The sequence below is a fragment of the Podarcis pityusensis genome (assembly GCF_964106645.2).
Source record: "Podarcis pityusensis genome assembly, chromosome: 8".
NCBI classification, from domain to species: domain Eukaryota; kingdom Metazoa; phylum Chordata; class Lepidosauria; order Squamata; family Lacertidae; genus Podarcis; species Podarcis pityusensis.
In genome coordinates this window covers 26,505,579-26,523,209 of record NC_138033.1, presented here as the reverse complement: position 1 = coordinate 26,523,209, position 17,631 = coordinate 26,505,579, and the positions used below count along the sequence as shown (strand labels likewise).

Here is a 17,631-nt window from a genome sequence, read left to right as displayed (position 1 = left end):
CAGCTGGTGCTCTGTGGCATGGATATTCCATTTCATCTCATGCCTCCAAACCGTTGATAGATCCAACAACCTCCATGGTGTCTCAGCTAGTGGCCACAACTGTATCTCTGCATCTCTCTTAACAGAGAAAAGACACCTCCTTCAAGAGAACCAGCATCTCTGCTTCCTTCACACAAAAGCATAATCAACTGAATTCCATAAATTGATTATGCTTGTGTGTGAAGGAAGTGCCTCCATTTTGTTTGACCTGGATTACTTGCCCATCAGTTTCCTTGGGTGACATTTCTCCAGTGGTCACATAATCCATTGTTAAAGTACCCATACTGGTTCTCTTGAAGGTCTGCCTGCGGTTGAATTGCCTTCCAGGCTCCATGTCGTTTTCAACCCATGGACTTGGTTTTCTTCAAGCTAGCTCAGTCGGTAGAGCATGAGAATCTCAATCTCAAGATCCTGGGTTTGATACCCATGTTGGAGAGAATATTTCTGCGTTGCAGGGGGTTGGACTAGATGACCCTTGTGGTCCCTTCCAGCTATCCAAATTCTGTGATTCTAAGTCTTCCTGTGCCTTTCGCTTTTGCTTTTTTTGCCATTGTTCTGCCTCAAGAGCTGTCCATTCAGCACCTCTCACAGGCAACACGCTGAAGAGATGGAGCAGAGAGGAGTGATAAGGTTTATGGGTGGGTTGAAAACTGAACAAAGCTGCCTTGTTGCACTCATTCCATGTGCCTATTCTTCTCTGTGAACGAATGGAATAAATCAACACTGGCCTTAGAACTGCGTGGTACCAGTTCTCGGACATGAGGAGTGGGCAAAGATTGCTTCTGCTGTTATCTGAAATTGCTTCTATGGTGGGCAGTTCCTCTTGCGGCTGAAGAGAACAAATGGAAGCCTTGTGTCATCCTCAAGGCTTCCACAGTTTTGTGACCGTTTCTGCAGGCAGAGTATTTTAACTTTTTCTCTCTCTCTTTCTGACGTTGCTGTATAAAGTTAGCTTGTCTTGCATGCCTTTTGCAAAAGCTTCCCTTGGATTTAGCTTCTTCTATAGGTGACAGTCTTTCCCTTCCAAGATAACACCTTCTCCCAGGGTAAGGCAGGGTCATTCTCTGACGGATTCTCTAACAGATCGACGGAAAGTCCCCTCTGCCCTCAAACCAGCCCTTTCTTCTAGGTAGGCAGCAGGATTGTTCTAAAGTTCCAGTCAAACTTCTGTATTTTAATAGTTTTCTGCTTTTCCCATTTCTCTTTATGCCCTGTCCAGTTTCTCTGAAAAGGCAACAAGGATGGCATGGGTATTAGCCTGGTTTTGCGGGGAGGGGGGGAGGAGAGAGAACAGGTATGATGTTGCTATAGTGCTGTTGGGGTGCATGATGTGTTGTAGTGCCGTCAGGGTGCATAATGTAATGCAGAGTAGAAGAGGACAGGCCCCTGCTACAAGGAATTTACAGTCTAAAATCTGATGCAGAGAAAACAGGGTGGTAAAACAGGGATGCAATTTGCAACTGGTTGGGTTGCACGTGTTTCGGCTCAGTTACAGTGGGGCATGGGAATTAGGGGTTGTGCCAGCAGCTTCATAAAAAAGGTGGATTTTGAGGAGGGATTTTAAAGTAAGTAAGGAGGAGGCATTACACAAGTGTTTGGGGAGGCAGTTTCAAGCATACAGGGCAGTCAGGAGAAAGGGCAGTGTCCTCCGAGGGTGCAGCTTCCTCTCTCATCGGTTCTTATGGCAGATTAGGTAACTGGTGCTTAAGGAACTCAACATTTTCTTCTTTGTTGCCATCATTCTGACACGCAGCATTTTGGAACAGGTGGCCATATCGGTCCATAATGAACGATGCATTTTCCATCAGGATAAATTCTGCAATAGCCCCAATCCAACATTAATACCTCAAATTAATTTCTTGCTTTATAGGCCATAGGCAGTGATTCTGCCAGTCTCCTGACTCAAGATTACCAACTCATGGGAAGGGAAAGCAGCAAACTCCCAGTGATCATTTTCACACTTTAATCCCAAAAATGGGATTCCTGATGTTGCTTAAGGGGTGTGTGTGGTCAACCCCCCCTTCAAAGCCTTTAAGATCTGGGCTGCGGATCATAACCCTTACAAGTGATTCTGAGAAACTGGAATAAACTAGTTCTAGGATGCCATTCTGGTCTGGCCTTAGACAGCATTCCTGCCATCTCAAAATTGCCTTCCTCCTTTACACCTCCCTGGTGTCTTCTCTGGTGTGCATCTGACCAAAGCTTTTAAAGGTTCTTTTCCTAGTTGCTTCACTGCTTCCACCTGACTGAATTTTACACGTTTGATCTTTTTCCGGGGCAGCCCTGTTCCACTAGGGATCTCACCCTGCCAGCATGCTGAACAAAGTGAAGCATTGTTCCAGCTCTCTGCTTGCCTTTGTATGAAATTGCCACGATATCTTTGGTAATTCAACATCCTCCAGCATCATCCAAGTTGAGGAATAGTTCAAAGTCTTTTTTTTCCAAGGCAAGATAGCTTGTTGCAGCCTCTAGCCTTCTGCTTGCAACTAAATGCAGCTCCTTCCGATGTTGAGGTACACACAGAATTGCTGGTCTTTTAATGGACTGTCTCTACTCTGAATTATAAATAATGTTGTACAAGCTTTTCAACTGATGTACAAAAATATTCTAGCTTCCTAAAGTCATTGAGGTTGAGACTGCTGGTTGTGACTACCCAGGAGGGAGTTCTTGGGGTTGCAGTAGTGTGTCCCCTCCTAAAGGCAACCTCTCTGCCCCCTGAGATGTTTAAAAAATGCTATCATTCTTTTGGGGCAAGGGGCTTGAAAAGGTGGCAGCAGTCCAGTTTCAGACATGCTCGGAGGAAACTGATTACTTGGATTCCTTCTAGTCTGGCGTCAGTCCTGGCCATTTAAAAAAAAATATTTATACGCCGCCCATCTGGCTGAGTCTCCCCAGCCACTCTGGGCGGCTCCCAATCAAATGTTAAAAACAGTACAGCATTAAACATTAAAAACTTCCCTGAACAAGGCTGCCTTCAGATGTCTTTTAAAGATAGGATAGCTGCTTATTTCCTTCACATCTGATGGGAGGGTGTTCCACAGGGTGGGCGCCACTACCGAGAAGGCCCTCTGTCTGGTTCCCTGTAACCTCACTTCTCGCAATGAGGGAACCTTCAGAAGGCCCTCGGTGCTGGATCTCAGTGTCTGGGCTGAACGATGGGGGTGGAGCCGCTCCTTCAGGTATACAGGCGATGGCACTAAAACTTCCTTGGTTGCCCAGGTGGATGACATTTTATGGGAGAAAAATAGGGAAAGGTATATCATCTGCCTTGCATGCAGAAGGTCCCAGGTTCAATCCCCAGCACCTCCAGGTAGAACTGGGAAAGATGCCTTGCCCCAAACCCTGGAGTGCCACTGCTAGTCATTGTTGACAGTACTGAGCTAGATGCACCAGTGGGCTGACTGTATTATGGCAGCTTCCCATGTCGGGTATAGCCATCTTCTGAGGCTAAGGATGGAGCTTCGTATTGCACAGGGACCCTGAGGATCATCTAGTCCAACCCCCTGCAATGCAGGAGTAGGCAGCTGGTTCATACGGGGATCGAACCTACAACCTTGGTGTTATCAGCACCACACTCTAACCAGGCTCATCTTCCAGTGAGTCAAATCATTGCTCCATATAGCTTAGTATAGTCTACACTGACCGGCAGCAGCCTTTCAGGGTTTCAGACAGGGGGTACTCCCAGCCCCACCTGGAGATGCTGGGGATTGAACTTGGGATCTTTTGCATGCAAGGCAGATGATGCCGTACTACTGAGCTACAACCATTCCCCGAATCTCCCGTCAATCTCTTACCACCCTCCCCTGAACTAAAATTTATGGAAACATAGGAAAGCTCAGGTTATTTGTCCATCTAGCCCAGGATTGTCTGCTCTTTCTAGCAGCAGCTCTCCCTTATCTGGGGGAAATGTCTTTCCATCACCTGCTGCTACATTGTCCTTGCAGCTGGAGCCTTCGGGGACTGAGCCTGCGTTCAACGCATGTGCTATACCACTGAGCTGTGGTCCTTCTCTGGGGTCACTTGAGGGGAAAGAATGCCTGCTGATCCAGTGTGCTGCAGATCAGCCTGTGAAAAACAGAGAGAGTAAGAGAAGGAGAAAAAGGGACATCTCCATTATTTAAAACAGAGTTCCAAATTGCAGGCAAGAGTTAAGAAGTGAATTTCCTAGACTAAAGCAACTGGAAACTACTGGTTTAAGTGAAAGTAATGTGGATTGTTGGTTTTGAAACTTAGGTTGTAGATGAGGTTGAACTTTTGGATGGTTTAGGGTTTTAGCCCCTTTCAGATGTGAAAACAGGTAGTTTTCTTCTTTACCTAAACAGTTCCTTGTGGGAGAGAGGGGTTTTCTGGTTTCCAGTTCTAACTGTAGAAAGCAGTTGGAAACAGTGGTTTTTCAGGAGAAGACATGGATGTAGTCAAATACTGATAGGCTTGGGTTTGAATTTGTTTCGTCTTTCCTGAATTATAGAGGCTTTATTCTGAATGCAGGCATATTTCTGGGAAGGTCTGTTTTCAGAACCACTGCTCTTCCTGCTCTTCAAATAGGCAGTCATAATACAAGGCTTGCAAGAGCTCATTCAGAGACGTCTGTCCGCTCTGGTCTAGTGACAGCGTAAAACAGCGAACCTTTGACTTCCATTCTCATTGTCTCTACATGCTCTCTCTCCTCAGTGCTGCTCAGATGAAAATAGATACTCCTGTTCTAAGTGAGAGAGCAGCTCATCATAGATAGATAAAAAAATAAAAATGCCATGGGGAAGCCACTTCAGAGCGTGTCTGGTAGCCTCTGCATTAGGCTGAAAAGATATGGGATTTTTTTAACATTAAAGGGCACAGTCCAAAGGGGGATGTCCCCTCTGAAACTAAGGGGAAGAGCTGATCCCGTTCACTGCAATGGAGCTTCACACAAAAACACCCTGTTGGGTGGTGCCTGACATCATTTCATCTCTTTGACAAAAAATAGGCTGGTCTGTTAGACTGGAAGGCTCAAATGATGGCATGCTCTCCTACTGAATAGCCAGTGCAGTTCAGCACACAGGAAACTTACATGCAGGTGGAGCTAGAACTCTTCTCCCTGAGATCCCTTTTTTGTTTAGTTAATGCATAGATCCCCTCCCCTCTGCAACCCCCCCCCCTTTTTTTTGCTTAGAGTTCAGTTGCGGGAACCAACCACCTGAAGTGTACAGCCCAGACATGGGCTAACCATCTCCATGTGAAGTACATCCCTGAGGAAGAGAGAGACATTACACTGATCTGAACTTTCAGAAAGCTATCTGTCCTTTGTTTTAGCTCTGTGCTAAAAGAAATGCTTCCTTTCGTCTGTCCTGAATCTTCCCAACATTCAGCTTCCACAAGAGGTTAGTGACGGCAGCCAACTTGAATGGCTTTGGAAGAGACACGGACAAATTCGTGGGCAGCAAGACCATCAGTGACTGCCAGGAGCGATGGCTGTGTTCTGCCACCACTGTCGGAGGCAGTATGCCCACAAAGACCAGTTCTAGTTGCAAGTGGGGAGAGTGCTGTTGCACTTAAGCTCCTGCTTGTGAGCTTCATTTTGGGGCATCTGGTTGGCTGTGGTGAGAACAGAGTATCAGACTAAATGGGCCTTCGGCGTGATCCAGCAGGACATATTGTGGGGCCATTGGCAAAAACCTAGATAGATGTTTATTTCCTATAAGAGAGATAGGGAACTTGAGACCAGATGTTCTTGCACTCCGGTTTGCCCCCCCCCCCAGGACAGTCAATCAGTGGTCGGAGATGTGAGCAACATCTGGAGGACCACGGGTTCCACAACCCTGTCTTACAGCAAAGCTTTATTGGTTTGAACACTATTCCAGGAGAAATATTTTGCTTTGCTCACCCTGTAAAGTTTAGCGTGTACACACACACACACACACACACACACACACTCTTACTTGCTCCTGTCCCTTTATTTGCAGATCTAATCAAAGGTGCTGCAGAAGAAAGGAGCCGATTCTTAAGTCCCTTTGTAAGACAAATGCAAGCCTTCCACCTCTTGCTTCCTTGGACATCAAGCATTCTAGGAACAGGATGAAATAATAGCTTTGTGTCTTGTTACAAAAGGCCAATGCATCACTGAAGCCCGTCCTCTGTTGTGTACACGCTGCAACAGAGAAAGCGAAACCATTCATGGTGCTGGATAAAAGAGCAGCACTTGTTATTAATCCCTCAGTGCATTTCATGTATTTAAAGACATTTATTTTACACAGCAGCCCCTTTGCCAATCCAAACTTCTTTTTTCTTCATTTCAATTAAGCATGGCTTTTATTATTCGTCTCGCAGTTCCTGTTTAGTTGGGGGGGGGGAGGAGGAATCTAGTTCTCTCTTCTCTCTCTCTCCTCTTTTATGAAAGGCTTTTGTGGATTATATCGTCAAATTAAATCAAGCCCATTAATGTGCTACTTTTGCAATATCACAGTAATAGTCTGTGCCTCGGGCGCTCTTTGGGGGTGTTTGTTTCTCTCTCCCCCCCCCCCATATTTGCCTGTCTTCTCGCCAGTGTCCCATGTTGCTCAGAGCTGGTACATTTCTTCCATTAATAGAAAACAGCATAAAAAACACATAATCATTAATATTGCAAAATCATTAGAGCTGATAAAAAGAAAGGAAAGCACTGGCTCGGGCAATGTTGTTTTTCATGGTCACTGCATTTTGTAAACATGTTACAGAATCAGCTTTTTTTGAAACAGCCTTGGAGCTTGGGACAGGGTTGTTTTTGTAGGGAGGGTGACTTCTCTTCCCTTGTGCTCTTTCCAGATTTTGCTAGTTAGGTCATCGTCCTTTGGTACTATTTTGCCACTAGCTGGCAGAAGCCCAGGCTTATCTTGCCAAGTTCTTTCTGCCCATGAGCAGACCTGAGGTTGACAAAGTGATAGTTCACGCAGACCAAGGATGAGGGGAACAGAGACTGAATCAGCCCCTCAACCTGGGTTTCAGCTGCCTTCCCTGATACCTCCATTATTACTCAGGTGGATGTGGAACCTGAGCTACAAATGAGGTGCTAATGCTTGTTCTCTGAAATAACCTGGCTAGGTTGTATAATAATGGCAGTAGTACAAGATGAGAGAAAGTTAAACACTGCATCTTTTTAAAAACAATTCCATTGTTTGCCTTGTGGTGCACAGGCTCTGCACGCTTGAGGACCAAACTAGGTGAAAAGTTTATGAAGTGAAGCCTTGCATATAACCGTGTGGCTGGTGGGCACATGCATGCGGCTGCACAATTTGTTGTCTTCTGTGTTTTTCTTTCAGTTTGACTGCAGAGCTGTGTGTGTGGTAAAGTGCCACTGTTTTGTTTTTCCCCAACGGCTGGGTGGCCCACTGGATCCTTCAGGAGCAGGGCTTGTATTTGACCGGCAAACATTTGGAGCTACATTGAAGAGGGGAGATCCAGTAGTAATCTTCAGCATTGTGAGGTGGAGGGTGAGCGCTGGGTCCTGTGCAACTACGTACACAGCAACCAGTGCAGGATTGGGACCAGGAATGGAGGGTTCCCATAGAAGCAGTTGTTTACGGGCAGCTTTCATAGACTTTTAGAGTTGGAAGAAACCCCAAGGTCATCCAGTCCAACCCCCACAATGCAAGAATCACAGCTAAAGAATCCGTGATAGAGGGCCATTCAAACACTGCTTAAAAACCTCCTTTGCACATTGTGCAGTTGCAGACACATTAGTGTATGTGTCGCAAGGAGTCACAAGCAATCCTAGGTCCCTCATGCACATACTTTTTACAAAGCATTGAAAATGTGTGTGTTCTCTCTCTGACACACACTTAAACTTTGCAGGTGCACCTTAAAAACATAAAGTGTGAAACAACCTCGAACAAGCACGTCTTTTACGACTGTGCTTGTGATTTTGATAAATTGTTGTTTTATAGTCCCATTTTCTGTGGATTGTTTTTATCATTAAGCAGTATATTAATGTGTTAAATAAAATAAATGATCAAATTCTCTTCTCTGCTACTGCAGTGGTCAAAGGTGCCCCTAGTTTTCAATGCGTTGTTCATAACTGCAAGAAAAACATACACGCTGTGTGTGTGTGTATTTGGTTGTGGTCAGCAATCTGCTGACTGGTTCAAAATTGTCAAAAGCGTTAATCTAGTAATTGAATGAACCAGCAGGCCTTTAAAACAAAAAGTCATTAAAGATGAAGTTGGTCCAACCATATGAAAGCCTTCCAGGAAATGCCGGCTTTTCTTCAAAATGTGGTTTACCAATAATTATTTGCATTTATTTTAAAATATTTCCCAAACCTTATTTATGATGCTCTTACCTAATATTTGCTTTTAAAAGTTCAGAGCAGCTTACTTGATGCTCCCTGCTAGATTTCCCCTCCAGGTGGGTCCACATCTCTTTGGTCTCATGAATAGATATTCTCTTCTATCACGCAGCAGGAGAATGATGACTGTGTTATTGAGACTGTAAGGCTGCTTCCCAGCCTCTGTACTGTGCCATATTATATTATTATCTATCATTAGTATTTTAATTCTAACTCTCCCTTCATCCAAGAATCATAGGGCCATGTGCAGAATCAGAAACCATATAAAATATTATTATTATACATATGCACACAGGCTTAAAAACATTATATAATAATAATAAAAATACTATATAGGTATTAATAGGCCCAGGTGAAAGACATTGGTGTCTGTGTTTGAATGTGCCAAGTCCTGAGCAGTGGGGAGATATGGAGGCCTCAGGTACAGTTTGGCATAGAGCAGGAGTTCCCAAAGTGTGGCCCCAAATTTCATTCAGGTTGTCCGTGTTTGGATTTGTGGTTGAAGATGGGAAGCAGCACCTCCATCACACTGAATATTCATATTGATTTTCAATGGTGTCTTATGCCTTCCTTTATTTCTGACATAGCATTTTATTTTATTTGCATGGAATTCAAATTGCAACACAACAAAATGTGATCTATAAGAAATAAAAGAAGCAATAAATACACAATAAGAATCATACAGCATTTAGTATAGCACATTACATCTGCTACAACAGGCAGAAAAACAACAACCATTAAGAGGTCTTCCAAGAGCCTCAGCAATCTTCAAGTGGTCTGTGAGCCCTCCATTGTCCTATTTCCAATACTGCCCATGTTAAGCATGTGATGTGGGCCACTATCACTTGGCTTGTACAGAGGATGGAGCTGAGAAAAATGGCTTAGCCAAGCCTCCATGGTTAGTCCCATCAGGAGTTTACAGTAATAGAATCCACAGAGTTGGAGGGGGTTTGTGTAGGCCAGCTAGGACAACCTTCTGGCTGCCCAGCTTCTGCTCAATGACCTCGAGTGGGGGAGCCACTCTTACAGGTGCCACATGACGCTCATTCTGCATTTGCAGGAAATTATCTTTCAGTGTGGCAGCACTCATACTTGGCAACTGCCTGCCTGTTGGCATTAGGCAGGCACCTTCACTGGACTCTTTTCGGTGTCTGCCTAAAGCATTTTCTTTAGGCAAGCCTATCAAGTCATGTAGAATTGCTGGCATGTGTTCCAATCTGGTTTTTAGCTTATTGTTGGGTTGTCGTTTTTCATGTTTTACATAGTTGTTTTAAACTGTTTTTTACTCATGATTTTATTGTTTTATTATTTTAGTAAACCGCTTTGAGGTCTTGCTATAATCAAGAAGTATATAAATATTTCATAAATAAGTTTGTTCATTTATTTTTATTTCTAGAAAGTACCACCCTCTCTTAATATGTCAGGGTGGTTGGTGTGCATCAACATAAAGACTAGCTACAAGGGAAGGGAATTAAGCTATGCGTAGGGCTGTCATCTTGGAAAAGTCATCTAGCGAATTGCACTCAGGGGTGACTGCGGATGTACATTATTTTTTGTGACTTGGAAACTGCAGTTTTATTAATGCAGCTTAAATTTGCTGAATCTCACCTAATAGCTTCAGAGCTGGGTAGCAACTCAGTTTGAAGGTTGCCTGCAACTGAAAACCTGCAATAAACGCCATACTCAGCCCTCTGGCCCTCCTAATCTGGCATGGTGGGTGCTCAGCAATCCCTCTGCTGTTGCAGTCCAAGGCAGGCAGCAGAAACGGGGTTGGAGGCATTCTGCTTGGTAGTGTGACAAGGTTGTGAAGCCCCTGGTTGTTTATACAGTAGGGCGCTGCAGCCAGTTGTGCTTGGTCTGCATATGCACTGTTGCCCCCTGCTGGAAGACAATGGCAGTAACCACTAGATCCCTGCTCAGGAGGGAATTTATACTCTGCTAGTTAATCCAGCAGCACGGTTCCTTTGACAAGGCCTGTTTTGGACACCCAGAGTGTTTGTTTAGAAACCTGCTGTTGCCAGTTGCTGTCATCTCTTAGCATTCATAACGGTGCTAGAAAGCCATGAGTCACTTTTCACTGGAAATGTGCATTCATTGTCTGACAGAACAAAGGGTTCTCCGTTAAGAGAGCTATCTGATCTTGCATGTCATTTCTTGCAGCTAGAGAATGGCTCCCTGCCCTTGCCAGGCAGCTGTGGAGAAAGCCATGCTTTAACCAGAAAGAGCCTGGAGAGACTGTTTGGTCTCAGGGCTTGGTCCGAAGGGTACGTGTTACACCAGCCTTGCTGGAGCTATGCAGTCAGTCAAGCTCTCATAACACTAGAATGGAGGCAACATTGGAAGGCAAAAGGAAGGACTTCTTCACGCAGCACATAAACTACTGAGTTTGATCTAACAGGAGATACTGGTCACCATCAACTTGGATGGCTTTCCAAAAGGATGAGACATTTCATGGAGGACAAGGCTATCAGTGGCAAGGAGCCATAATGGCTATGTTCAGCTTCTACTGTGGAAGGCAGTATTCTTCTGAATACCCTGTGTTGCTTGGTGTATGGCGGGTGTATAATCTGGACTCTCCACTTCAAGCACTAAAATGTCTTGGGTCTCGTTTGTTCAGGCTCTGATCTACCTCAGATTGGGCTCTCTGTTACCTCTCACGCCATATATAAGCCTCACTCTTAATTCCTGGCATTTATCTGCCTAGGCCACAACCAGAAACACAAAACAAAAACACTCTTTCTTTGTTGCTGGCATAGTGGTAAGGTAACTTGTCTTTCGCATTGAGCATCCCTTCAGAGACCATTCTGGAGACACCTGTCAGTGTGTTTGGTCTTTAATGGGGCTCTGCTTCTCTGGTAGGAATCCCATGCATAACCATATTGGTGTGACCCAAGCAGCAGTTCTTCAGAATGATCTGGAAATGTGATCTGACAAACTATTTTCACGCAGACATCTGTTGCAGCTGATTTCCCCTGGAGCAAACCGTTCGCTTTTTATCAGGCTTTAACACATTTTGGCTTCGAATTCATAGCTGATGAGTGCCATGAGTTATCAGAAGAGTTGTGAACCAATTAAAGGTTGTTTCTGTTTTAAGTCTCCTGACAGTATTGCTTTCACTGAGTCATTCATAGATTTTAAAAACTCAATACTATAGGATCCTAATATACTCCTAGGGATTTTCTGCCCTTAAACACCGGACAGTTCAGGCTCTCTCTCCTCTCTGCTCTCCATTCAGGTACCAGAAACTCAATGGAGGGAGAGATTGTTTTACTGATGTCTTTGCCCTCTTTTCTTCCTTCCTCAAATTGAGCCACTGTGTACATGCTCCGGGTCTTGTTCCAGTCCATAATCTGGGAAGGCTGAATGGGAAAACATGCAGAAGTGGAACCTGCTCAACATGCTTCAGGCCATATACCCAGTGGTGTAGCACAGGGGCAGTTGCCTCAGATGCAAAATATCAACACCCAGTGCTGCCTAAATACAGCTTCATGCTTTCACCTCTGGGCTCCGTTGAAAGCAACTTTCCCATGCAAACCAGGAAGTGACATCTCTGACACTGTTAGGCAGTTGAATATGCATGCGTACTCCATCCACTTCCCTCCTTACCACCCATCCCCTCTGTGTGGCCCCAGGCACTGGCAACCCATGTTATACCACTGCATACACTCCCTTCTTTTACACCTGAATGAAGATCCTGTAAGAGCGTGAAGTCATATAAGGTTATTCCAGAATTCTGCTTTTCTGGAGAGGAAGCAGACTGTTCTGTGGAGGACTGAGGATAGGTGAACCTCCCTCTTGTTCATATGAATTGACAGATTAGGAGCAGAAGCTTTATTAAAATTGTTAGAGAGACAAAAGAAAAAGGACAAATTGTTACGGTTTCTGCTTTAGGAGGCCTGACTTCATCGGTCATTCAGAATTCTCTCAGATTGTCAACAGGTAGATAGATGCAGTTGGACTGATAGACATTGTACACTTAGATCTTGTAAAAACCTTCTGACAAAATCCTTCCCCAAAGGCTATTAAGTACACAAAGCAGTCACAAGATAAGAGGTCAGGGTAGCCAACAGGGCACCCTCCAGATGTTTCTGACCTACAAGTGCCAGTATCCCTGAATATCGCCCCTGCTGGCTGGGGCTGATGGGAACTAAAGTTCAACAACACGTAAACCGCTTTGAGGTTTTATACAATCAAGCAATATATACATTTTATGAAATAATAACATCTGGAGGGCCCTGCATTGGCTATCCCTACTTTGATGAAATGGTAACTGGTTAAGGGGGAGGAAGCAAATGGGTATGTGAGTGTAGGGATCATGCTAAATTATTTGGGATGATGAAATCCAAGGCAGACCATGAAGAACTCCAACTGAGTCTGAACTGTTGGTGACTAACCAGGAAAGAGCGGGGTTGCACTGGATAACTTGATGAGGAGGTCATCTCAGTGTGTGGCATCTGTGAAAAAGGCAGGGATTCCATGTGAAGCTCATTAAACTGGAGATTAAGAGGAGCAAATAAGAGGTGCTAATTGCCTTTGCTTTGCTGTGAAAGCCTGTTCTCTGTTTTTGAGAACTCTTGGTCTATGCTCCATTTCCGTTCTCCAGTCAGCCAGCTGATGGACTTGATCATGCTGCTTGCACTGATTAATTGGCGTGAACCCAGGCTGAACGCACTGTTTCAACATGGGATTTAAAAATTAAAGCTGTGTTTTTAAAGATGGGTTGAAAACTGGGGTTCTTGTTGAAATTTCAATGACAAAGTCCTCCAGCGCCTTTCACCAGAACTTGCCCTGTCTGGAAAGCCTTCAGCAATAACCCCTTGACACTCAGCAACAGCTGAATTTTTAGCTGCAAATGTAGCTATGGAGCTGTGGCACAAAGGCATGTTTTTTAACTGGTAGCACCAGCGTTATGGAATGCTTTCTGTGCTGAAATATGAGAGGCCCCATCAGTATTGACATCCCACTGGCTCTTGAAAACACTGTTATTTAGACAAGCATTTCCCTCAACTCCTCACCTGAACCTCCGGATGCAATTGCTGTTTTGACTGTTTTTATTGTTATGTTACTTTAATGGGCTTGTTTTATTCTACATTTTAAGCATGTATTTAATGTTTTGATGAAATTGTTCAACTGTATATTTTAATTCTGAGTGGATATATTTTTGTAATTGGTTTTATACTTGGAAACCACTTAGAAGCCAATTTGACAAGCAAGCAGTCTGTGTGTGTGTGTGTGTGTGTGTGTGTGTGTGTTGTAACTCCCATTTACACCTCAGCCATTTCTCTGTTGCCTAGCTTCTCTGTTTGGCACACATACACATCCCAATCACAATTTCAGGCATAAACTCCTTGGGGAAGGAATTTGCCCCCTTTAAAAGTACCATATTATTTCATTTATGAATTGCTTCCCATGAAACATCTTGAAGCAATTTCACAATGCAATAAATGTGCATATAAAAGCATATATAGAAACAATTAAGAACCAATACATATATAAAAGCAGTTAAAACAATTGCGTAGCTAAAAACAACAGCAGCACAGATGCCAGCCGGAATCATGTATAAATTCTAAATGATAACGTGAGTGCTAAATGCCATTTAACCATTAGTGTTTCTGGGGTTGTTGTTTTTTACAACCATCCATGCACAAACACATGGGAAGTAGAATAAAGATCCATTTCAAACTGTTCTGTTTTCTGCTGATGCAGGAGGTCTCCGGGGAGCAACTGTGGTGGATGCCTTAGATACTCTGTATATCATGGAGCTGCAAGAAGAATTCCAAGAAGCCAAAGATTGGGTGGAGAAGAACTTTGACTTGAATGTGGTGAGTCAGTCTTTGAATATGTTTCTCTGAGCTGCAGAAACCACCTGGCATGTTTGGGACCCTGGAGTTTTGACTTTGGGCTCCTCACAAACAAAGGCATGCAGACCCAGCAGAAGCAAGCTGAGAATTGGGAATTAGTGCAGTTCTGTCAAGTACCAAGAAAGGGCTCATCCACACTTAACCTTTGCTGCGCACTTTTCTAGGCAAAGGTCCAGTGGCTTTCCAAGTCCGTGTCCGATCTGTCTGTCTATTTATTTATTTTGTTTGTTTGATTCAGTGGTAACATGTCTATTTTCCCAGGGAAAGTGCCAGGACAAACAAACAAGCAAAATAATGGAGCAATCCATTGAAAACCTGATTGCCATTTACTCTGGTTCAGTGGTAAAATGTGGGTTTAGCCAGTGAAAGCTCTGGTACAAAAGCAAAAAAAACCACTGGGATACAGACCTGGAATTCCCAGACCTGTGCCTAGAAACACAGCACAAAAGGAAGTGTGAATGAGCCCAAAGTGTCCTTGATGCTTCTTATTATTTAGGAATTTCCCTTGCTCACTGGATAAGAGCACCAGAGAAGATAAAATCCAATCATGTCAATTTCTCTGTTGCTTTCCCCTTAAGTGTCATTTATTTCTATTTCCAACTCCTCCTTGTCCACTCAGCAAGGTTGGTCGTTTCAGAAGTCAAACATGGCTGCAGGCATTTGAAGCTCAAGTGTTAACAGCCTAGCACTTTCAATTTGTAATAAAAAGTTGTGTTAAATCTAACACCACATTTTTATTGGAGGTGCAGAATGGGGCAACTTGGTGAAGGAGAGACTTGAACCCAAACCTCCCAGACCTGAACCGAAATCACTGGGTCGCAGGGGCTCTCTTATGAACATTTAAGTCTGATATTGGTATTTAGCGATCATAAATGGGTTTCTGAATCTTCCGCTTCAGTTAATCACCAATTGAAAATGAAGCTAAACATAACTTTGCATGAGCTAGTGCAGCCTTCTGTGTAATAAGCCTAGAGGCTAAATACTGGAAGAGAATTGCCACTGTTCTTCAGACCAATGAGAGAAGCTGACCTAGAAGCTGGAATAGGGATCAGGATCTTCTCTGGCCTATTTCTGTTAAGAGACAGAGGAGCATAGGAAACTGGGGAACCTCAGGCCTAGGGCCAAATGCAGCCCCTCTTTGGCTCTCAGGTCTGCACCCTGCAGGCCACGCCTCCTCTTCCAGGCCACACTCCTCACTGGATATACTTTGCACCCTCTTTTATTGTTTTTGCCTGGCTGGAATGTGTTCTTGGACTCTTATAATGCCTCTTACTTGCCTTGCAGAAGGCTGTGTGAGTGTGTGTAGAAACTCGCCTACTGTGTAGAGTTGACATTTTTATTAGTTGCTCCGCCCACTTTTGCCTTTGGCCCCTCCCACAGTTGGTAAATGGTCACTAAAAGGGAATGTGGTCCTTGGCCTGAAAAGGGTTCCCCACCTAAAACAACATTGCCTACACTGACTGGCCATTACTCTTCAGGGAAGGGAACTTAGCAGCCCTAGCTGGAGAGTTTGCACAGATTGAATCTGGGACCTTAGCAGATGCTCAGCCACTGAGATACATCTTCTTTGCCAGTCCCTGTGCCACTCTCACCTAAGGTTAGAGCTTGGTCGTGATATGCACAGGCTGGCATGCATCCCTTGGGTCTCTGGTTCAAGAACTACTGAGGTTTCAGATCCTGTGTTTACCAAGATGGTGTTCAGATTCTAATTTCAGAGCTATGCTGCAGTTGTTGCAGCATAACTAGCATTTTCTTTGAAGCAAGAGCAGCTAGTTCAGCTGCCTCACCTTCCTAGAAAAGCGTCATTTTGAAAGAGGTGACCAGCACGAACTTGCAAACGGACAGTCGCATCTGATAAATTCTGGTTGAATGGTTTGTGTTTGGCATCAGATCGATAGGCCAAGAGATGGAATAGACAGGGATAATTGATCTGTGTTTTCACAAAAGCTCTTCCTCCCACCCCATCCGCCCTCACAGATCAATCTGCAAATTCAAGAATGAACCTTTTAAATAGCTGGATCGCAGGATTTAAATGTGGGTGAGACCAGGTCTCCATTAAAAACCGTGTGTGTGTGTGTGTGTGTGTGTGTGCGTGCGCGTGCACACATATTTGATACTGTCAGCAGTCAAGAATCAACCAACATGAAGGTGATGCACTTGGAAAATAAAATATACAGTGCATTGTTCCCAAAGGCTGGTAACTCAGTTTGTTTTTGAGCAGAGATGAATTAACCATTTCCTAAAAGGATTGGACATAAAATTGGAAGTCCTAGGTTCAAAACTGGTCCAGTCAGAACTGGATGGTCCTGGGCAAGTGTCTTATCCTTAAATAAAAATGCCACACCTCATGGCTGTCTGTCCTTCCATTGGACGGTGTGTGGGCGACACTTCAGGGCACCCCAGCCACTGTTCTCCTCACCATCTCATTTCCCATGTGTGTTCATCTGATGCTCCCACCTGGCCACACACAGCCAGGCACTGGTAGCCTAGCATGGGGCAGGTAGGCTTGACCTATCTAACAGCTGGATTCAGCCCCCCTGCCCTGCTTGCACATCTGAGACCCAGTTTTACTAATGTGTATCCTTAACTATGAAATGTCAGGCTTGTGGCATTCCACACATTGCTCTAAAGTCACACCAACCTGAAAATGTTCAGAACTTGAAATATGCCACAGTGGTTGTATATGTACCATACATGGCTTCCCTCAAATAACCCTGGAAATTGTAGTTTGTTAAGGGTTCTGGGAATTGTAGCTCTGGGGGTAAACTACAGATCCCACCATTCTTTGTCAGGTCGCGAGGGGTGTGTGTGTGTGCTTTAAATGTATAGTGTGTACAGAGCCCTGGACTCAGATCCCTGTTGCACTGTAAAACTCACTGGGTGACCCAGTTGCACACTCCTCATATAACCTTCCTCTTAGGTTGTTGAGAAGGCAATAAGAGGAAAACCATGTGTACCACTGAGAGCTCCTTGTGGGGAGTAAAGTGTGTGTGTGAAAGAGAGGGAGGGAGAGTTATTCCCTGTATATGACGTGAGGAGAGAAACCTGCGACCCTTTCTCAAGGCTGATGTATGCTGCTTTCTTGCACTTCCTTTCCATTTCCCTTTTTCTAATGGTGCTTTTTACTCATCCCTGAAGTAGATGTTCTACCTGGAAGCTGTGTATGCGTGCGTGCGGGTGTGTTGCAAGAAGCTGATATTTATTCAGAAAGCAAAACTGAATTATCATGCAGGATCAGGCTTGAGGAGCAAATCTTTGAAAGGAACAATTTGACTGCAATTGCTTTGACATTTCACTGATCCAAAGCTGGATTATTATAGATCACAACTAGCTGCAGGTAAAGGGTTATCTGAAAGACTCCCATTTACAAATCAGCGGGTGCTCAGGAAAGAAAGAAAGCTATGCAGGCCTGCCTTCTACATAGAATCATAGAAT

The 17,631-nt window shown here is 44.3% G+C and overlaps 1 protein-coding gene across 1 annotated transcript in view; it reads left to right on the top strand.

The window, feature by feature from the left end:
- MAN1C1 (mannosidase alpha class 1C member 1) overlaps nucleotides 1-17,631 on the top strand; it is a 124,231-nt gene that overhangs the window by 76,585 nt on the left and 30,015 nt on the right. The window contains exon 3 of the mRNA XM_081016795.1: nucleotides 14,042-14,157. Coding sequence (XP_080872921.1) covers nucleotides 14,042-14,157 — 116 coding nt within the window. The remainder of the gene's footprint in view (nucleotides 1-14,041; nucleotides 14,158-17,631) is intronic.